Raw genomic sequence first — 23,280 nt, forward strand, 5'->3', positions numbered from 1 at the left:
AGGCTGAGTGTCTGGGTACAAGACAAAACAGAGAGTCGACATGGCACACATCCCTGTGTTCCATGCCCACCACCTACACTGCCCTGGCATACATCAGCCACCTCTCTAGCTGGGTGCCCTATACCAGTGGTGTGGGCACAGGAGCATGAGCCCTGTGCCCTGTGCCCCTACAGTACCCAGGTCCATTCCTGGGCACTGTAAGTGTAGTGCTGCCATTTAAGAGTACATGGTGCTGAGAGCCCGTCAAACATGAACTCCACAGCACCATAATGGCAACACTGAAGACTGAGAAGTTTGGTATCGAACTTCTCAGCACATTAAACCCGCACTGATGTCAGTGTGGGATTTAATGTACCAAGCACCCCAGAGGGCATCTTAGAGATGCCCCCTGAAACCTAACCTACAATCCACGTCTGGTCTGGGAGGCTGCCTAGGCTGCCACACAGCAGACATGTTGCTGGACCCCTGGGTAGGAGAGCCCCTGCACTCCTGGGCCTGCAACAATGCAAATCCTGGGCGAGGTGCTACATCTCCTCCCCCAGGATGGGCAGGGGGAAGCTTCAAAGGCATGCCGCCTCTGTCAGCTTCCCCAGGCCACTGGCAGCCCCCACTCTGGCGGTAAGCCTGGCCGTAAACCCCAAATAAGGACAGGGGATGTGCCAGCCTGCCAACCTCACCCCTCAGATGGGGGAGGCGAGGTGAAGCACATCTCCGGGCACTTGCCATCTTGAAGATGGGAGGCCCTACCCAATCAGGACTGCCCCCCTCCCACAGGAGAGAGGCAGGATAGGGGGTGTACCCACCCCAGGACAGGGACCCATTGGTCCCTGCCCTTCACCTACCTGTAACGCCCCTAAATCTAGTATTTAGGGGCCCCCTGAACCTTCCTTCCCCAGATTCCAGACTCTGAAATACAAAGAAGAGCAAGAAGAAAGAAGACCTGCCCTGCAGCTGCTAAGAAGAGGAAGACACCAACTACTTTGGCCCCAGCCATACCGGCCTGTCGACCCTCGAACCTGCTCCTGCTACAACCCGGCATCTCTTGTGGCCAGCAACCTCACAAACCCCGGAGGACCTGGCTACCTTTTGGCTCTAAGCACCTGGGACTCCCATGAGTAGAGGCTCTACTCAAAATCAGCTTTTAATCCCTGGCATCAGCCCGGAACCGCGAACCCTGCAAACTCTGCACCCGCCGAGCCTGGCCTGTGCCGGAGTGAACAAAGACCATGAGGACGACCCCCCGGCGACTGTGACCCCGAGTCCGGCACCCAAGGACTTCCCTCAACGCGCCTGGCGACGCCTGCAGCCTCAGAAACAGGTAACCCCCAACCACGATCAACAGAGGGTAAGATTTCACGACACCAAAAGGCACCCCGGCGCCCTGCGGCCCCCTGTGCCCAACTCCTGGGTACCTACCTATCCTCCAACTACCCAACTTACCTCTCGAAGTGGTGGTGGCACCTCAAGAATCTTCGTCCCCGAGCTTGCAGTCTTTTTCTAAACCGGAGCTTTCCCATTGAAACTGTGGCGCTACATATATGGCATTGTTTCTCTGTTGTACAGTATAAGAGAATATTGTTACGCATTGCAGTATTTGTTTCCTTTTGCAACGTGTGTGATTCTAGCAGTACGACTTTCCCAACCTTTTGGAAACGGGTAGAATTGAGCTTAACTGTTGGTTAGGAGCGGTGGTTGGGATTATAACCTATCAACCCACCGTAAATAATACTACCCATTCTTTATGTTGATTTTGTATTATGTGGTCGTATCTTATAATTGCTTATATAAAGATTATACTCATTGTATCAAAACTCGTATGGAGTCTATTTGTGGTGACATCATGGGGTTACTGTGAGCGTGGTTGCACATACTGAACACCCGTGCCTCGGAGATAAGCCTGGCTGCTGGTGCCAAGCTACTAAGTGGGTGAGCAGAGCTATCTCAGACGGTGTCCTTACTTGGCCTTACGTTGAAGCGAGGGGTCGGGTACTCCCACCTCAGCATTTGGTGGTGGCGGTAAGCGATAAGGACCCCCACTTCCAGCAGAAACCTGTAAACGGCGCAATGGCCCTGGAGGGGACAGAAGGGAAAACTCGCCACAAAAAGTAGGGGTTTCTTTGGTTCTTTATTTTTTTATGCGATAATCGTTTGTTGGAATTTTGTTTTGTCAGTCCCATAGAGTCTAATAAAAAAAACAACACAACAACTAGGGATTCCTCTTCTCCCATTAGGTCGTCGTCTTCGGGGCTTCTGGAGCTTGATATCAGTGTGGCCCTTGGCGTCATCCCTCAGCCCGGGGAGTCCAAACAAGAAGGAGGGAAAACAACAGAATAAACCAAGATTAGCTAATGTCCTTTCTCTCTAGTCTCAGTACTACCACCACAAAAACGAAGTGCTAGGGAAAACGGGGAATCGCGTGCAGGTGCTTTGTGTTGGAGAAAGTGCACGAAAACAAACACACGCGTGCTCTATGTCCCCACGCCGCCACACCACCACCAAAACGACCCTCTTAGGGCTACTTGCCTTGAGCCACGGCCCTGGACCAGGGCCGTGGCACTGGGACCCGGGGAGTCCTCTGCCTTCTCTGGGTTGCCGGGCTTGTTTACAGTGTACTCCGCTTCAGGGGTTGTCTGTATGCCGCCGCTGGGCTCCTCTTGCGTTTCATCGCACTCCACTCCTTTCTCTGTTGCCTCTGGGTTACCTTCTCCGCCTCTCTCGTCTCCGCTTCAAATCCGGCCTTCTTGTTGGTCGGCCTCCAATGACATCAGGAATCCCTCATTGGGGCAAGCTGGCGCTACTAGACGACTGGGTTCTTCCGGTCTGTTTTCTGTGTCTCGGCCCGTTTTTCTACACTTCCTGTTCGCTGGCTCATCGGAACTCTCACACATCTCCCCCTTAGGAATGGACGTTGGGGCCATTTAGATGACGGATGCCGGGACAGATAATCGGCACTGACTTGCTTCGTACCCGGAACGTGAATGGTCTGAAATGAAAAAGGTTGTAAAGCGAGGAACCATCGCAGGATGCGTGGATTAGTGTCTTTGTTGTTCGCGAGCCAGGTAAGGGGGGCATGGTCTGTTAGTATGATAAACCTTCTTCCCAATAGGTAATATTGTAAGGCCTCTATTGCCCACTTTATAGCCAGACATTCTTTTTCTATCGTTGAATAGCGGGTTTCACGGGCAAATAGCTTCCTACTGATATATAACAGAGGTTTCAGATCATCATGTGGATCGGGCTGGTATAGCACGGCATCCAGACCGAGGCCCGAGACGTCGGTTTGGAGGACAAACATTTGGTCAAAATTGGGACAACGTAATACAGGGGCTCTACAAATGGCATGTTTTAGGGCGTTAAAACCTTCCTCATGTTCTTGAGTCCAGGTATGTATGCGTGAAGAGTGAGTCTTTGTCAATAGATCAGTTAGGGGGCTGGCTAAGGAAGAGAACTCGGGTATGAATCTGCGATAGTACCCTATAAATCCCAGAAAGGAACGGATGTCACGTTTTGTGGTAGGTCTAGGGATACTCTTAATAGCCTCTATCTTGTTCACTTGGGGTTTTATATGGCCTTCCTGGATCGTGTAGCCTAAATATTGGATAGTGTTGGTACCTAGCAGGGACTTCTTTGGGTTAATGGTAAGTCCTGCTGACTGAATCGCCGAGAAGACGGTTTCTAGATGACATAGGTGGTCTTCCCAGGTTGGGCTGAAAATTACGATATCGTCAAGATAGGCCGCGGCATACGCTCCATGTGGTTTCAAAATGTTATCCATCAGCCTCTGGAACGTAGCCGGGTCCCATGCTAGCCAAAGGGGGAGCACCTTAAACTGATAGAGGCCAGAGGGAGTCGCAAACGTTGTTTTTTCTTTGGATTGAGGGGATAAAGGGATCTGCGAATACCCTTTTGTGAGGTCAAGGGTTGACATAAACCTGGCTTTTCCCAACCGTTCAAACATTTCATCTATTCTGGGCATGGGATATGTATCAAACTTGGTTATAACATTCACTTGTCGGAAGTCAATGCAAAAACGCAGACTGCCATCTGGTTTTGGCACAATTACCACCGGGTAACACCAGGTTCGAGGCATATGAGCTGCAGATTGTACACTTTTGCATAGATCGCCATCTGGTGTTGGGCCCGGATGTTTGCAGTTTGTTTTTGTTCTTGGACAGTCTTTGGAAGTCACGAGTTCGGTGACTCCTCCTTCGGTCCGTACTGCGCATGGGCTTCGGCTCCATCCTCAGATTTTTTTTTTCCGCCATCGAGGTCGGATATGATACTTCGTGCTCCGGCTTCGAACTTTCTCCAGTTCCAGCCTCGACGGAAAATCCTCGTCCATCGAGATTCTTCATCTCTCTTAGAGGCACTTTCTCGATTCCACTCAACGGCACCGGCCTTCGGGCCCTCCTCGACTCCGGTCCCGGCCGATGGAAAGGACTCCGTTCAAAAAGTGCCCAAAATGTGGGTCTAAATTTCCCCACACCGACCTCCATCAGGTGTGTAACCTTTGCCTCTCTCCCGAACACGAGGCTCGTGACTGACCCGCCTGCAAGTCTTTTCGATCGAAAAAGACCATCCGGGATCGAAGGGCTCGACGCTCCATGGCGCACTCATCGACCTCGGCTCCACCGGACATCTTCGGAGACGACACCGGAGCTTCGGGGCAACAACACACCGAGCAGGAGGAAGACATCGTCAGCGCTTCCGAGGCCGACGACTCCGACCTGGAGGACATCACACCGGCGCAGAGGGTTGTGAGTACTCTACCCCCTCCCACCCCCGCGCCCATATCCAAAGAGACTCAGGTTACACCTTCGCCTCCGGGCCTAGGGAAAACCAAACATGCAGCTTCTATCACCCCACCTTCGGGCCCGGTGTCGAAGCATCACAAGTCTCACGGCAGCTCGGGCTCGAGCCAGCCTACTCCTAGTGCCGACAAACACCGTTCGGCACCGAAGAAAGTGACACACAGCTCGGCTCCGAAGCCACCGGTGCCGAAGCCTGGACTTTCGGTGCCGACGAAACACAAGCATAAATCCCTCGGCACCGACGCTCCCGCGCCGAAGCCCACCTCGACGCCGAAAAAAACGGAGGTTCCAAAAAAGCATGGCGCAGAGAAACCACCCAAGCCCTCGGCTCCGAAAACATCGGCGCCAGCGGACGATTCGGCGCCAACTGAACTATTTACACCTGATCCTTCTCAAAAAACCTTGTCAAAGGATCCAAAGACTGGGCTCTTGATTTTGTCTATCAAGAAAAGACGTCTTGACACACCAGCTCCTCCTCCACCGCCGAAACGGAAGGACTCTGCCACATCTCCTCTCAGAGTGCCCTCCCCACCACCTCCTCCACCTCTTCCACCTCCTCTCCCTCCCAGGTCTCCGCCACCCTTGCCTCATCACTCCCCCACCCCATCCCCAGAACCGGATTACGGGGATCCAGATTATGATCCAGCGGACGCCCCGATGGACCCCACACCCCCAGGGACCCCAGACCCATGGGAGGATTACCAAAACCCTGACATACCAGATGTGCCTCAAGATGACCTCTACCCATCCAGGCCATCTCCCCCGGAGGACTCACTAGGGTTTCAGCGAGCAGCACACTATCATGGGGTGGAACTACATAGCGAACCAGTGGAGGAAGACTTCTTACTGGATACATTTGATATTCAGGATAAATCTACAGCCATCTTGCCCATGCTTAATGGTGTTACCAAACATGCTGCAGAGGTGTTCAAAGACCCAGTCAGGGCCAGGGTCTTAAACCCCAGGATAGAAAAAAAGTACAAAGCAGCCCCCACAGATCCTGCATACATTAAAGGACCTGCTCCTTTAGATTCCCTAGTTGTGTCCACAGCTAGAAAGCGGTCCAACTCCCAGTCCTCAGGTGAGGCTCCACCGCCAGATAAGGAATCAAAACTCTTAGATGCGTCTGGTAAACGCACTGCCTCGCAAGCCGCAAACATCTGGCGCATTGCGAATACACAGGCGCTGCTTGCGCGTTATGACAGAGCACACTACGATGAGCTAGAGGCTCTTATGCAACACCTCCCAGAGAAACACAAACGTACAGCTCATGACCTAATACAAGAGGGAAAGCTCATTACTAACACCTCCATTAAATGTGCCCTCGATGCAGCGGACACTGCTTCTAGAGCTATAAATACTAGTGTCCTGCTTCGCCGTCATGCCTGGCTCAGGATCTCAGGGTTTAAGCCAGAAGTCCAGGCATCCATACTAAATCACCCCTTTGACCAACAACACCTATTTGGGCCAAAGGTGGACGAAGCATTAGAAAAAATTAAAAAGGACACAGACACAGCAAAGTCTATGGGGGCATTACAATCCCAAACCCCTAGACGTTCCTTTCGACGTTCGTCCTTTCGTAGCACAGGCAGAGGCTACTCCACCGATACTGCCTCTACCTCCTACAAGTCCCCTCCTCAAACTACCTTCTCAAAGGGCTACCAAAGAGGTGGATACAGGGGCAACAACAATAAGGGCAGGGGCAAAACCAACACCACCCGTTCTGCCACACCGCCCTCCCAATTACTTCCCCTCGCTCCCCCCAGACCATCCCACTCCGGTCGGGGGCAGACTGCAAAACTTTATTCACGCCTGGGAGTCCATAACATCGGACAAATGGGTGACCCAAATTATTCGGTCAGGGTATTGTCTCGAACTAACATCTACCCCACCCAATATTCCACCAAGGCACCGCACAATGTCACAGGAACATTCCACACTGCTCAAACAGGAGGTGATTTCCCTCCTACAAAAACACGCTATAGAGCAAGTCCCCGTCAATCAGCAAAATTTAGGGGTCTACTCTCTGTATTTTCTAATACCGAAAAAAGACGGGACCCTGCGGCCCATTCTGGACCTCCGGCCTCTAAATGCATACATACATTCGGACCATTTCCACATGGTCACCCTCCAACAAGTCCTCCCACTCCTCTGTCAGGGAGACTTTCTCACTACCTTGGATTTGAAAGACGCATACTTTCATATTCCAATACACCCTTCTCACAGGAAGTACCTCAGGTTTGTGGTGGACGGTCAGCATTACCAATTCACGGTTCTCCCCTTCGGGGTCACCACCGCACCACGGGTGTTTACCAAATGCCTAGCGGTAGTAGCAGCACACCTCAGACGCCAACACATTCACGTCTTCCCTTACTTAGACGACTGGCTGATAAAAGCCGCGTCTTACGACCAATGTGTGCAACATACAAACAGCACCATCCAACTGCTCCACCAGCTAGGCTTCGCGGTGAACTACCAAAAGTCCCACCTCATACCATCTCACACAAAGCAATATCTCGGGGCCACTATAGACACCTCCAAGGGTATAGCCTATCCCAATTCAGCCAGGATCGCAAGCATACAAGCCTTGCGCCACACGTTCATTGCTCAGCACTCTCTCCCAGCAAGAGTGTTCATGAAGCTAATAGGGATGATGGCATCTTGCATTTTCATAGTGCCCCATGCAAGACTCCACATGCGTCCACTGCAAGAGTGCCTAGCACGACAGTGGAACCAGGCCCAGGGACATCTGACGGATCTGGTGTTGGTGGACGGCCGCACTCATCACTCTCTGCAGTGGTGGAACACCACAAACCTCTCCAAAGGGCGGCCGTTCCTGGACCCGGTTCCTCAGGTGATTCTAACAGCGGACGCATCGCTCTCCGGCTGGGGAGCGCACCTCCTACACCTCACAATGCAAGGCCTATGGACGCCACAGCAAAAGTCGCTCCACATCAACCATCTGGAGCTATTGGCGATCTTTCTAGCCCTAAAATCCTTTCAAAACAGATTTCAGCCAAAGCAGTCCTCATTCGCACAGACAATATGACTGCAATGTATTATATCCAAAAACAGGGGGGGACACACTCTCCCCAGCTCTCCCGCTTAGCACAGAGCATATGGAGATGGGCAATTCCACAAAACATCTTTCTCCTGGCACAACACGTCCCAGGCATACAAAACACCATGGCAGATCTGCTCAGCAGACAAACGCAACAAATACACGAATGGGAACTGCATCCACGAGTTCTTCGCCCATTCTTCCGCAAGTGGGGGCATCCTCAGATAGACCTCTTCGCCACCCACGAAAACAAAAAATGTCCAAGCTTCGCCGCCAGATACCCACACCCATTGTCCAAAGGCAATACGATATGGATGAACTGGTCAGGCAAATTTGCATACGCCTTTCCACCTCTCCCACTAGTTCCATTAGTGGTCAGGAAACTACAACAGCACTCCCTCACACTCATTCTGGTAGCCCCAACATGGGCCAGGCAGCCGTGGTACACCACACTATTACAGCTATCAGTGGTACCACATCAAAAACTGCACCTGTCCCCATGCCTCCTAACTCAGAACCATGGAGAAATCAGACACCCGGACCCAGCTCAGCTCAACCTTGCGATCTGGCTCCTGAAATCTTAGAATTTGGGTACCTTAACCTTCCCCCTGACTGCATGAATATTATCAAGGAAGGCAGACGTCCTACCACTCGAGCATGCTATGCCGCAAAGTGGAAGAGATTTGTTGTTTACTGCCTTAACAATACAATCACCCTTTAGATGCATCCATACAACACATCATATGCTATCTACTCCATCTTCAAAGGTGTAACCTGGCATATTCTTCCATACGCCTACACCTAGCAGCGATTGCTGCTTACCTGCAAAACAGACAGCATTTATCACTGTTCAGAGTGCCCGCTATTAAAGCCTTTATGGAAGGACTTAAACGCATAATTCCGCCCAGGGCACCACCTTCTCCTGTATGGAATCTAAATGTAGTTCTTACAAGGCTAATGGGTCCGCCCTTCGAACCACTGCATAAATGTGAGCTACAGTTCCTCACCTGGAAAACAGCTTTTCTCGTAGCTATCACTTCCCTTAGAAGGGTTAGTGAAATACAAGCGTTCACTATACAGGAACCCTTCTTACAAATTCATCACAGCAAAGTGATACTTCGTACGAATCCAAAATTTCTGCCCAAGGTCATTTCCCCCTTCCATCTTAATCAATCGGTGGAATTACCTGTCTTTTTCTCGCAACCTCAATCTGTTGCGGAAAGGGCTCTACATACACCTGATGTTAAGAGGGCTTTACTGTACTACATACAAAGAACGCAACCTTTCAGGAAGACTAAACAATTGTTTGTCTCCTTCTCTCCACCACATAAAGGCAACCCCATCTCTAAATCATGGATAGCTAGGTGGATTGTAAAGTGCATACAAATTTGCTATCACAAGGCAAAAAGAACATTATCTGTTCCACCTAAAGCCCACTCTACAAGAAAGATAGGGGCTTCTATGGCTTTTCTAGGGATCATACCCTTAGATGACATCTGCAAAGCAGCCACATGGTCAACACCGCACACCTTCACAAAACATTACTGTGTAGACGTGCATTCCAAGCAACAAGCTAGTGTGGGCCAGGCTGTACTAAAGACACTATTTAAAACCGCTGCAACGGATACCGGTGGTCGCCGCTAGGGCTGGGTACTGCTATATAATCTATGCAAAAGTGTACAATCTGTAGCTCATATGCCTCGAACGGAATATGCTACTTACCAGTATGCATCTGTTCTTGGCATGTAGAGCTGCAGAGTTGTACACGCCCACCCGCCTCCCCGGCTACCTGTATCCGTTCCAGTCTATCTTATTTAGATACAACACACATGGGTTTCTCACTGTTATCACTGCGCTCCTTCATTTCCCTGCTGGCGAAAAACAATCTGAGGATAGAGCCGAAGCCCATGCGCAGTACGGACCGAAGGAGGAGTCACCGAACTCGTGTTTTCCAAAAACTGTCCAAGAACAAAAACAAACTGCAAACATCCGGGCCCAAGACCAGATGGCGATCTATGCAAAAGTGTACAACTCTGCAGCTCTACATGCCAAGAACAGATGCATACTGGTAAGTAGCATATTCCTTACTCTGGGAAGGTTCGATTATGTCAGCTTGGAGCATGTCAGACACCTCCTACTCCACTGCTTCCCTACGGGCTGCCGGAATACGATACGGTTTCTGCTTTATGATTGTTTTCTCTAAGGACACTATCTCATGTTGCAACAGAGTGGTTAACCCAGGAGAAGTCGAAAAAAGGCCTGGGAAGCGGTTCAACAGGGCCCCTATCTGTGTTTTTTGTGAGGACGACAAGACCTCCCCCGTGGGTACTGAATCGGAGGTTGCCCCCTGGTTAGGCGGGAGGGGTATATCCAACTGTTTGTTTGTGCAAGTGAGGTAGGCGATGTAGTTGCCAGAAAGGATGGCTGTGGTTCTTCCCATTTTTTTTTTGTAGGTTTACGTGATATATCTGCTTACCACCAGCGTGGTGGGGCAGTAACACACTATAGGTGACGGGAGTCACCTTCTTCTCTATCACGTATGGCCCTTGTCACTTCATCAGCAATTTATCCAACATAGAGGGGATCAACAGGAGTACCTTCTCCCCCGGTCTGAACTCCCTTAGCCGGCTATTCCGGTCATAGTATCTCTTCTGTGTCTCCTGGGCATCTTTCATGTTGTCGTGTACCAAACTCCATATGTGTATCAAGAAGGACTTAAGGTCCGCTTCATATTGCAACAGGGGCTTGCCTTCCTCATCTTCCTCCTCCCACTGTTCTGCCGCCATGTCCAGTAGAGTTCTGGGTTTCCGTCCGAATAGCAGCTCAAAGGGGGAATATCCGGTGGACCTCTGTTCACGTGTTCTCAGAGCGAAAAGAACCATGGGTAATTTCCGGTCCCAATCCCTCACAGTCTCTGAGATGACCTTGCGGAGCATGTGTTTGATCGTCTTTTTGTAACGCTCCACAAGGCCTTCTGTTTGGGGGTGATACACGGATGTTTTGATCTTGTCTATCCCCAATACTGTACGCACTTGTGTTATCAGACGTGACATAAAAGGAGTTCCTTGGTCCATTAGGATTTTGGACGGAAACCCTACTCTAGAAAACAGTGTAATCATGGCTTGGGCTACAGTGGGGGTGGTCATGCTTGACAGGGGAAAGGCCTCAGGGTAACCACTGGCATAATCAACTATAACCAGGATATAACGGTGTCCTCTGGCCGAGTTGAGTCAAAGGCCCTACCAGGTCCATACCAACCCGCTTGAAGGGGACGTCGATAATAGGTAGTGGCTGTAACGGGGCCTTCGTTATAGTCTCTGGGCATGTGTACTGACAGCGAACACAGGCAGCACAGTATTTGGCCACATTTTTATATACGCCTGGCCAATAGAACTTCTCCAGGAGATATTTTAATGTGTTCTCTTGCCACAATGCCCACCCCCTACCTTGTTATGGGACAAAAGTAGGACATGCTCCCGAAATGTGGTTGGCACAAGCAATTGTGTTTTGGTCAGCGAATTTCCTTTCACAATTCTATATAACAATCCCCTTTTTACCATGAAATACGGTCCTACCTGTCCTGGTGCTTGTTCCTGGACCTGTTCCCAGGCATGCATGAGTGACTTGTCCTCTCTTTGGGCAGTATGGAAGCTGCTCGGTTTTGTCCCATCGGGGCCTGTGAGGGAGAGAGGAAAGGCAGTACGTGACAGCTGTGACTGTGTATTGTATAGCTCTTTTTCTCCTGTTTACTTTTCTTGACCCTGATGTCAGGGGTTTCTAAGTCAGTCCCGTTAAAGGGGGCTTCTTGTAACCAGGTCCGGGTGTTTAGCTTTGACCCCTACAAATATTTCTCGAGCTTAGGATGGTCGGTCCCTATGATAACTGCTTCTGGTAGGGAGGGTATCACTCCCACTCTCCGTAGGTGGGGATCGTTATCTACCTCCAAGAGGACTTCTGCCACTGGATAAGTCTTGGTGTCCCCATGTACGCATGTTACCCTTATTTGTTCAGTGTCTTTTAGCTGGGGAGGTGAGATCAAGGAGTCATCCACTACTGTGACGTGACTCCCAGTATCTAGTAATGCCTGTCTTTTCTTGCCATTGAGGAACACCTCCTTCTTATACTGGTGATGGCCCATCTTGGTTAGACAAATCCTGCCACGGCTATAACCCACCTCCATAGGCTCCACTGCTGGGGTACGGTGGGGACATTGTCTAGCAATATGTCCCCACTCCGCGCAGCTGTAACACTGTGGACCCTGTCCACTTGGACCTGACGCTGGGACGGGCTGTCTAAGAACAGGGTGGGGTGATATATGGGGCTTGCGTTCTGATCGAACTATACCTCTCGGGGAAGAGTTAATATGAGCTCTAACAGTGGTGGGGTTATACTGGGAGCGTGCAATACCAGCCCTGAATTCAGGAGCCCTATGGAAGGCACAGGCGATCTCTACCGCTGTCATGGGAGTAAGGTTTGGGTGTTGCTTTACCCAGGACCGTGTGCTGGGAGGTAAGGCATCCAAGAATTGTTCTAAGTATATCTTTTCCACTACTTTGTCCATGGTAGAGACATGAGGTGTTAACCAACGATTACCTAGGTCCCGTATTCTGTAGTGTAGAGTTCCGGGTTGTCCCTACAGACCACTTTTCTTTTCGGAATTTATTTCTGTAGTGCTCCTGGTCAAACCCCAACCTCTCGAGAATGGCCCTTTTCAAGTCGTCATAAGGAGTTGTTCCAGCGGGATTAGCTGTTTGATAGGCAGCCTGCAACTCGCCTGAGAGCAGAGGAGCAATATATTGACCCACCGTTCCTTGGGCCAGGCTGCTGTGGTCGCTACCCTCTCAAAATTCAAAAAGAAGTAATCGGGATCCTCCCCTTCCTGATATTTCTGAAGAACAGTTCCAGGGACATTTGGGCGTACTTGGGTGTTTACTATAGCATCAGTTAGACGTAAGAAGGCCGTGTCCTGCACCTGTTGGTTGGTAGCGATTAGACTGGCCTGTTCTTTAAGGGCCCCCTGTAGGGTTTCCCTTTCCACCTGTGTTGTTTGTATTTGTTGCTCCAAGACAAGCTGCAGGTGTCGTTGACCCTTCGCTAACTGGGCAATGATATCCTCCACAGGCACGGGTTGTGTCATGATTCGACACGTATGGACAGGAGATAAATCCCACTTCTGACACCAATTTGTAAATGGCGCAATGGCCCGGGAGGGGACAGAAGGGAAAACTCGCCACGAATAGTAGGGGTTTCTTTGGTTCTTTATTTTTTTATGCGATAATCGTTTGTTGGAATTTTGTTTTGTCAGTCCCAAGGAGTCTAATAAAAAAATAAAAAACACAACAACTAGGGATTCCTCTTCTCCCACTAGGTCGTCGTCTTCGGGGCTTCTGGAGCTTGATATCAGTGTGGCCCTTGGCGTCGTCCCTCAGCTTGGGGAGGCCAAACAAGAAGGAGGGAAAACAGAATAAACCGAGATTAGCAAATGTCCTTTCTCTCAAGTCTCAGTGCTACCACCACCAAAACAAAGTGCTGGGGGAAACAGGGAATCGCGTGCAGGTGCCTTGTGTTGGGGAAAGTGCACGAAAACAAACACACGCGTGCTCTATGTCCCCACGCTGCCACACCACCACCAAAACGACCCTCTTAGGGCTACTTGCCTTGAGCCACGGCCCTGGACAAGGGCCGTGGCGCTGGGACCCGGGGCGTCCTCTGCCTTCTCTGGGCCGCCGGGCTTGTTCACATTGTACTCCGCTTCAGGGGTTGTCTGTATGCCGCCGCTGGGCTCCTCTTGCGTTGTGACCACATTGCATTGTAGTGCTCCATATCAGACCCCACTGCATCACCAACGTCTCTCCATTAGCACTAGTTTGCCCAACACTCTTCCTCCAACCACTGAAGAAACAACCAAATCTCCTGATGTAGGGAGTCAGGTGACAACAATACTAAAATACATTAGAAAGGACGGGGTTCTGGGACCCAACGGCTTACCAGGACATCTCTTTAATGAAGACTGTGACTTCTGGGGACTCATACTTACGCCACTCTATCAGTATTGCTTGGCTAATTCAGCGATTCCGGAAGCCTGGAAAGGTTCTTTGCTTCAACCCATTCACGAAAAGGGCGACACCGGAGACCCGTCGAATTATAGGCTGATTGCCCTCCTGGATATTGAGGCTAAAGGATACGCAAGCCTACTTCTGCAAGACCTGTAAGATTGGGCCGACGACAATGATATCCTACCAGCCTATCAATACGGCTTCAGGCCAGGAACGTCAACACTGGACAAAATCTTAGCTCTCGCGTATCTCGTAGAACAGTCCACTCGGAAAAAGCAGCCTCCACTTTTCGCATGTTTTGTGGACTATTCTGTGGCATTTGACGTCGTTAATTGGAGCCTGCTGTGGCGGAAATTACAAAACTGGGGGATTCCGGTGACGCTGCTGCAAGCAATCTTCTCTCATTACACTGGAACTTGGGTATGGGTTTAACTATCGACGAATTCAGCAACCAAAAAGATCTACACAGACCGAGGGCTAAAACAAGGCTGTGTACTGGCACCTTTGCTTTTTCACCTATACACTGCGGACCTCGGCAAAACAATATCTAAAGCCAATCTGTAAAATTGGTCAACTAGACTTTTTAATGCAGTATGCAGATGATATGGTGCTATTGGATCACACCAAAACAGGTATGCAAAGAACACTGGATGCACTAAGCACTTATAACAGCGCAAATGATTTAAGAGCAAACGTAGGTAAGACGAAGGTAGTAATATTCGGGAAGTATGCCAACAAACTTACACAATAATGGAGAATGGGCAATGTGAAAATAGCAACCAAATACAACTACTTGGGGGTTTGGATTATGAGTAATGGGAAGGCTACAGCACACACTGCTTCCATCGAATCAAAATCCAAGGCAGTGACCTATGCCCTATGTAAATTGAATTCCAAACTAAGCAGCCCGACAATTGAACCCATCAGAAAGGTTATAAGAGCTAAACTACTCCCCTCAATTACATACGGCCAATTAATATTTCCTGCAGTATTATTCAATATCATGGAACGTGTCAACTGCCGACCATTCAAGCTGATCTTTCACATTCCAGCCCATACCCCGAATGCTTTGGCACGACTTGAATTTGGGCTAAACAAACAAAATTACGAACATTGGGCATCGATCATTTGGTACTATCGAGGAGTCTGTGCGGCACCCCCGCACACAATGAAAGCAACGCTGAAAGAAATTTTCATGAAAGGCAATAATTTGTGGACCAACGGTCTCCACACCGCATGCACTGAACTGCACCTTGACATGACTAATTGGCAGGACTTTACTTACCAACCTTGAATTTTAAATTCTATTTAAAAAAAATAATTCAGACTATTATCCAGAGAAGATGACATGAAGGAACTGGAGTCCTCCAGCAGTAACATTAGGATATTAGCTAGCTCCTACCAAGGTTGACTGAGGCAGCCATACCTTGATGCCGCCTTGAACAAGACAATTTTAAAGTGAATTTTATCAGTGAGACTTATGGTGTTGCCGATAAAAGATATTAATACTCATTGGAAAACACTAGAGGCGGTTAATACTTGCAGACTGTGTCACCAGTATGAGGAATCTATGGTTCACTTGGTTTGCATATGTCACAGTTTGATTCATACACGTTGCACTTTATTGAAACCTCTATTTTTAAAATATGGCACACGTACATGCACAGATGCCATGAAACTTCTTTTCTATTTGGAGAGCCCAATGGAACTGGCAAGATTAGCAAAATTTGCACACAAGATGAAAGAACATTTAGGCAAAGTCTCAGTCACGGACTAGAATCAGTTTACGGTTTTAATATATGTCTCGTATCTCTTTTATCTGTTCACATTGCTCAAGTGCTGTGATTATTATATCTATCTTGTTCATGTTTTAGCCATGATGATTGGATCTGTTAATTATGAATTACTTGGATTGAAGAAAAGTGAGTGGTGGAGACATTTTTGCTCGCTCTCTTTGTAACAATTTTTATCAATTGATACAATAAATGTATTCAATCATTCACTGGGATTTAAATTGTCAGAGTTAAGTGGAGTGAATGAAGAGTTGTGGGATAGCTCAGTTAGTCTCTCTGTAATTAGATTTTGTTGAGAATTTGTTCTGAGAAAATATTTTGTGTGAATATTTCTAATATGTGCTTTCTAAATTTTCCAAAAGTGAATATTCAATTATTAATGCTGTTGGTAGACCTCCATAACTAGGTGTTTCCTTGTCTAGATATTGCCCAAATTTTATCTAACTGAAACTTTAGTTAGTAAATTTTCCTCTCTGGCCTGTGGAAGGGGCGTGATTTTACTTGCCCAAGAATTTGACAGTTCAATAGAAAGGCTAAGACACCATTTGTATGAATGTGGAAGTATGTTTGAGAAATAGTGCAATTATTAGTTAAAGTATATTTATTGTGAATTTTTGATACCCACGACAAAAAATCTATTTGTTAAGTTGGTAAAACCAAGTAAAATATATTTAAATTGTTTGAGTCAATAACTTTAGATTTAATATAAAGCTTTTATCCTACTGTTTACAGTTCCATTGCTAAACTATATGAGATAGTCTGATGCGCTTTGTTAGTATTATTTGAGTGTTTATACATATGTTTCAGATTAATCACATATATTGCACTTCATTCTGCATCACTGTTACCAGTATACATATTTTAACCACAGCTGTGGAGCTTATCATAAAGATTCTTAATTTTATTTAAAACAGGTGGTTAGATGAGCAGCACTCAAAATCCCATGCCATCCCTGCTTTATTCAGACCTTCTCCCCTTGAGCGGATAAAATCCAATGTCACAAACCCTGCATATGGTGTTGAAGCTGAACAGACAGATAGCACTCTGCACATAGTATACACTGCACTAGAGATCAAAAGTAAAATGATGACTCTGGAGAAAGCAGACATGTGTGTCTACAACCCTTTGTTTGGATCGGATCTTCAATATACTAATCGAGTAAGTATTTAACAAAATGGTAACTTGGTCTGATCTTGTTATATAACTGGGTGGTAAATAGTCTTATATGTACCAAAGTTCTTTTAGAATGCTAACATCGAAAACTGTATCAGAAATTGTATTACAAACCAGATATAAAATTATTGCAGTTTGTGGCAAGAGACTTAATTTTCCAGCCCCAAACTATCTATAATTGTATTTTATATACAAAAAGTTCACTACTAATATTGTTTTAATTCACCTAGTCAAATTGTAGATCTTCTGGTTACTTGAGAATCATGATTGACTTGAGCTCTCACTCATTGTGCCATTTACGGTACTGTTTTTTCTACTTGTTAAAATAAGTGAAGGTAGAAAATGGTTAACTAGTGAAGTGGCGTTCACTTTATTTACTGGCATTACATCCATCAGTGATAATATTAAATCGCGCTGGTCTTTTCAGTAAAAACTAAGTATACCCCAACCATTCAAGCATTTCTTTCTTATGTAATGGACAAGAGGTGAATGTTGCTTCTTTGTATCCATATTTATGATGCAGGCTATGAATCCAAGTGTTGAGCTTGATGCTGATCCAGTCATACATCATAAAGTTTTCATCGTTCTACCACAAATGCCATTATTAGTGATTATACTTTGAGTGACAGTGAGGGCATAGACATATAATATCATTGATGAGTGACAGTGACTACCAGGGATGTTTAGCACAAAGTGATTCTGAATAACATCCAATAGAAAATGGTAGCGAAGCCCTAGTTGTCTGTGATGCCTTGAATGCTGTCAACCATCCAGTCTGCTTGCAGTTTCTCTTTGAAGTGTGTCATAGCCCATGTTTGCTTTACACTTTACACAATTCCCCTTGCTAAGGTAGTTTAGGCATATAGTTTCAAGTATTTTATGTATGCAGATGATACAGTTATCCTGCAACTTGAAAAAGATCGCATGAACTTTCTATTGTGCCTGTTCTCTCAGCTACAAGATATTTGATGTCTAGCAACTTCTTTTGTTTACATTTCTTTATTAAATGATGACATATTAATAAAATGAACAGAGACCCATAAGAGTAGTATACAGGCATTCATTCTCAAAAGTGTTGAATACATTAATAACACAAGATTATCATTATAAAAGTCTGGTTAGTGTCACAGTATTGAAGATTTATTTGCATTTGGTAATTACACCACAAATAATCCTAATAACTATATAGTGAGGTAGAGCTTTTCATAAACCTTTGGACAAGAGGCAATTATAACAGCATGCACATGTTGCATGTCAAAGCACCAATATCTCACTCTGTTTTAGAGCATCTCTGCAAATTGCTTGGCTGTGTTACACTTAGCTTAAACTAATCTCATGAGGAGGAATTCCAGTAATTAATTACATTTCTATTGTGTGGTATTATACCAAGCAAATATACTTTAGTTGAGGTAATCAGTTCCCAACTCAAAGAATCTGATATGATAGTTACCTCACTCCAAAATTCTCTGCATTCCACCCACCTTTGACACAAACGTGCAGTCTCCTCCCCACATCCCTGGTGTATGCAGCTGGCCGTCGTAGTTATGTATCACATAGGTGTAAAATATACCCTTAATATATATTTGTAATAAATGTACTTAAATCTCTTGTTACAAGAGACAGATCTTGTGCACTGGCACATTTTAACCCATTTATTATAAGTTGTCCCTCATCATATTCATCCCACTTAGAATTCTGTTATTGAACCCCATTCGTTGCAAGGTTCCTCTATAAAACTTTGTTGTATGCCTACAACCATCATTCTGTTACTTTATGCTAGTATTTGTTGGGTGTTCCACTGGAAAATTGGAAACTGGACCCGCTCCACGACGAAGCACCTGGACATGGCTTCCGGAGGGAGCCAACTTTCCAGCCATTGCGTGAGGAAGCGCTCCATGTTACCCTCTTCACAGCCCTCTGGAAATCCAACAAATCGCAGGTTGTTGCGTCAGGCCCGTCCTCCTGCATCCTCGACCCGAAGCGCCAGGTCCTTCTGAACAGTCTCCATATTTGCCACCTTCTGCTTCAGTACCGTGACATCGTCCTCCACTCCCGAGATGCGGGACTCCGCTTCAGTGATGCGGGACACTGCGTTGCGCAAGTCTTGCCGCAGTAGCATAACGTCCGAGCCCATGGCTCCGATCTTGGCATCTAACATATCCCTGGACTGTGTGATCGCCGCCATGAGGGCCGCATTGTCCGGCATGGCCTCCTGCTGGCCCCCGGTAGCGCCAGCTGCCATTCCCGGACCAGTGAATTTGTCGATGGGCCCATGCTTGGTCGAGCCGCTGCTGCCTTTATCCCTTGTCATGACTGCCCTCCGTGATCTCCCCGCAAGTCCTGAAAGAGCCGGAGGTCTCCCCAGAACAGGCCGACACAGTCCGTCCTGAATTCCAGACCGTCGCCTATGAGGATTCGCCCCTGAACCAAGGCCGTCAAACCACCCCCGGAGCCTACAACAGCCAAGGGCCCCCCTCAGCGCGCGTGCGGTCCGGCGGACTGCCGATGCCATCACGCTCTGGGATGACAGGGGGGGGCCCAAACTCGCCCCAAGTTGCGTATATCCACTGCGGACCGTAGCTGTCACCACTCTTAGGGGCCACGTGGTCCGAACTGCCGCCGATGTGGGTGTCCCCGGGGGGATGGGGGGTGTTGTATCTGCTTGAAGAGGAAGGGAAGCAGATGCCTGGGTACTCAAGCGCACCCCACGCGACCCGGTTGTGTCGCCTATCCCCCGCTGTGGCCCTGGGTACGGGTGGAGCGCCGCAACCAGCCGTCCACTCGCCCACGCCACTGGCCTCCCCGTCTGCTGAGGCGTCCACCGCCAGAAGCGTCCTGATGGCCAGGGAACTCACCCGTGGGCCGCAGCACCCGCCCCCCCTGCAGCCCTCCTCACTTGTGCGGCCCGATCCGACTGCCGTATCTCCCCTTTTGCCTCCACTCAGGCCTCACTGCAATCCACGAGATGGCGGACAAACCCCCGGGCCACCGCCGTCCCACAATGTCACCAGGCAGATCCAACCGGCCTCTACCACCGGAGGGGAGGGAGGCTCCCGCCGGAAAGGAGGGAAACCGATGTCGGATCACGTAGGTCTTCCGTGTGCGGCCCGGTCGTACCGCCGCTCCCTTGTTGCAGCCCCGGGCGGGGGGGAGTGTGTCACAGCGAGCTGCTCCACCACCGATGCTGCTGGCCCCCTCCCCGCCGAAGCGCCAATCACTGCAAAGTGCCCCGACAGCCGGGGGACCCCACCGCAGGCCGCAGCTCCCACCTCACCGCCTCACTCCTCACCAGCGTGGCCCGGTCCGGCCGCCACGTCTCAATCGTCAATCCTGTTGCTGGCCGCGCTGTACAGCCGCGGGATGAGGCGGTTAATCCCCCGGTCGCCGCCGCTGTCCTTCGATGTCTCCGGGCAGCGCACAGCACCTGCAGGCGGGGCCGAGACCGTCGCGCGTCTCTCCGCTCCCTCCAGATATCACCAATGCAGCACCCTGGCTCCTCCGCCGGCTGCCAGGCCGCACCACGAGCGTGGCTCGATCTCCCTGCCACCGGCTGTCGTTGGGTGCCTCATATTCGCCACAGGTGTCCCTGGGCTTTGTCGGTGCTGCGGAGTCACCTCGAAAATCACATTGAAGTCGGGGAAGTCACGATAAGTTCAGGATACTAAGTGGGCTGGACGGAGCTCACTCAGCACACCACCGCCATGATGGCTTGCCAAGCCACGCCCCCGGATTTGGTTCTTTTAAGCAGGCTTCTACCAGGCAGAGCAGACAACCAGTACATGTGCAAATCTTGAACACCCCCAAAATGTAAAACGAGAGTACAATCTTGATGTAGTAAGCATTCCTGTATACCTGTGCAGCGTTGTAGTGGTATCCCACCTAATCTCCGATTTAGGTAAAATCTATGCAAAAACATTTTTAAAACGTAGGTCCACTTATCAGTTGCTGATAACCCAGCAGCCTGCACAAAGGTGGTTTCTAAGCCAGGTTAATCGCAGCTTGTTGTTAGACTATGGAGGCAGTGACATTTTTAAATAAAGAATCTGCTAAGAAAATGGAATCAATTTGATGTGTGGTTCTTCAGCATGAACATCTTCCATAAATTTGTGTGAATCTCACTCATCATCCTCTAGAGAAAAAGGAATGAATTATGCCATAAGTGGTTCTGAAAACTAGCTCTCCAGCCATCCTGTTTATGGCTTTGGGGATTGGAGACATGACTGAGTCCATGGTTGTATCTACGTTGCTCTTTAGATTCTATTCCTCTCTACATTCATAGGCTAAAATATAGATTTTTTTAAGACAGTATCATTCTGAAGATGTGCATATGATGGATTTCAATCTATTAAATATCTTCATGCTATAGAAATAACTACAGATGATTACACCATTCTGCTAAATTATTTAAATATATTTTTAGTTTTAAAATCAATTTTGACATACTGACAGGGCACCAGCAAGCTTTCTTGTCCTGTATCTCCAAAAGGTCTTTAAGCCATGAGCTAAACTTTTGAATATAGCTAAATAAAGGATTTGGAATTGTTTTTATAATGTCTGTCATCACACTAGTCCAGGGTATTTTATGAGGGGCATTAAAACAATAATTTTCACATAAATGTATTACATGTAAATGAACTGATGTCTAATGTTAACTTTTTAGGTTGATAAAGTGGTAATAAATCCATACTTTGGCCTGGGAGCACCAGATTATTCAAAGATACAGATTCCAAAAAGAGAGAAGTGGCAGCGGAGCATGAGCAGTGTCATGGAAGACAAGTACAGTACCTCCTTATTTCTTTACCACATTACACTATTTTGTAACATTCGTGAACGGCTGACAAATTTGAGTCACAGTTTTATGGGGGAGGGATAAGTAGTGACCCACCACTGGCTCAAACAGCAGCGTTCCAATGCAAATGTGTGAATTGTGTGGTGTCCAGTAGTGTTTTGTGGTCTCTTAATCTCAGACGGTGTTGTGGTAATATTTATATCTGTTTAGATAAGAAAAGCAGCTTTTAGATTAACCCATGAATTAGAGCTACCATGTGTTGTGAGATCTATCAAAGGTCTCTGCTGAGCAGCGTGTACATGTGTTTTGATTTACAGAAATCATAAACCTCTTTCTTACTTCCCCTGGTAGAGGGATCTTTTGATTGCACGTGGGGATTTGCTTAACCAGGTAAAAGCTATTAACTTCTCCTGTTTGTGTTGGAGCATACCCTTTTGAAATGTGAGGGCCAGTGTCTGGGTCACATATAATGATCTAGTTATAAGATTCATTTTGATATAGGACATTCTACTAAACCATGAAGGTTGTAGTTTCCAACAGGTATTTGGGGCATCTACAAATGGAGTAATGTTAGCGTTGGGCTTAGGTTGAGAGACAGGTGAGTATTGTCTCAAGTCTGTTCCCCGTTATGAATCCCAATTGTGCTGGCTGAAATATTATAGGCCAAACTTTCTCAAAGCATTTGACCAGTACTGTGGAGCTCATATTCAATAAGCTATGGGCATACATGAGCCACATATCTCTGGATTTTTATTGGGTTCCCCATTAAATGGTACATTGGACTTCGTTCTAATTGAATCCTGCCTTGAAGGTTGATAAAGTCAGTGCAGTTGGTTAAACTTTGTATGCCCACTGACTTTCATACTTTTCAAGTGCCACCACTGAAAATCAATTTAACAATTTCAGATACTTTTATTAGAATGTCCATAATAAAACATATTTTGTAAAATATACACAACTGCACTCTTGACAGAATGCTACATCTGGGCAGAGCATAAAACTTGACAATACAACCACAAAACGTATTATTTCAAGCAATATATAAACAAAATATGTGAATACAAAGCACCAATAAGAGTTAGATATTGTACACTTATTAATGATCTTACTGAACCATGAACAATAAGAAAAAGAAAGAAGGAAAGAGAGAGAGAGAAAACAAAAGAGCAAGAGAAATAAACTAATAATAAAGATAGAAAACCCAATAATAAATAGACAAAAGGATTTATAAAAAACAATGGAGAGGCCTACTTCTTCAACTGGATATTGTATCTAAATACATATATGAGAAAAAGAATTTTGCAGCAACTGCATTTAGTGAGATCAATACGTAATTTGGTACAAACGATATTTTATGCATCTTTAATAAAAGCGTGTGCTGTGGATGAAAAGATATCTAGAACAAACTTTTTTTTTTTTTTAAATCAAATTTTTGAAAATCAATTTTAAACAATGATTAACAATTAATGATGCATGTCTTAGAACTATTCCACCGTTACTTTACCATGTTCTAACGTGAGACTAAATATATACTCTTCCATTTAGTTCACCCTTATGTTTACATGTGTGTTGAATCCATCAATTTTAAGAATTATAT

General features: G+C 47.3%; 1 protein-coding gene across 1 annotated transcript in view; it reads left to right on the forward strand.

Moving 5' to 3' along the window:
* The window catches only part of KRIT1 (KRIT1 ankyrin repeat containing), a 514,966-nt gene that overhangs the window by 128,805 nt on the left and 362,881 nt on the right, over window positions 1-23,280 (forward strand). Inside the window, exons 6-7 of the mRNA XM_085631085.1 lie at window positions 16,636-16,879; window positions 21,555-21,670. Coding sequence (XP_085487211.1) covers window positions 16,636-16,879; window positions 21,555-21,670 — 360 coding nt within the window. The remainder of the gene's footprint in view (window positions 1-16,635; window positions 16,880-21,554; window positions 21,671-23,280) is intronic.

Source organism: Triturus cristatus, chromosome 10 (genome assembly GCF_964204655.1).
Source record: "Triturus cristatus chromosome 10, aTriCri1.1, whole genome shotgun sequence".
In the NCBI taxonomy this organism is placed as follows: domain Eukaryota; kingdom Metazoa; phylum Chordata; class Amphibia; order Caudata; family Salamandridae; genus Triturus; species Triturus cristatus.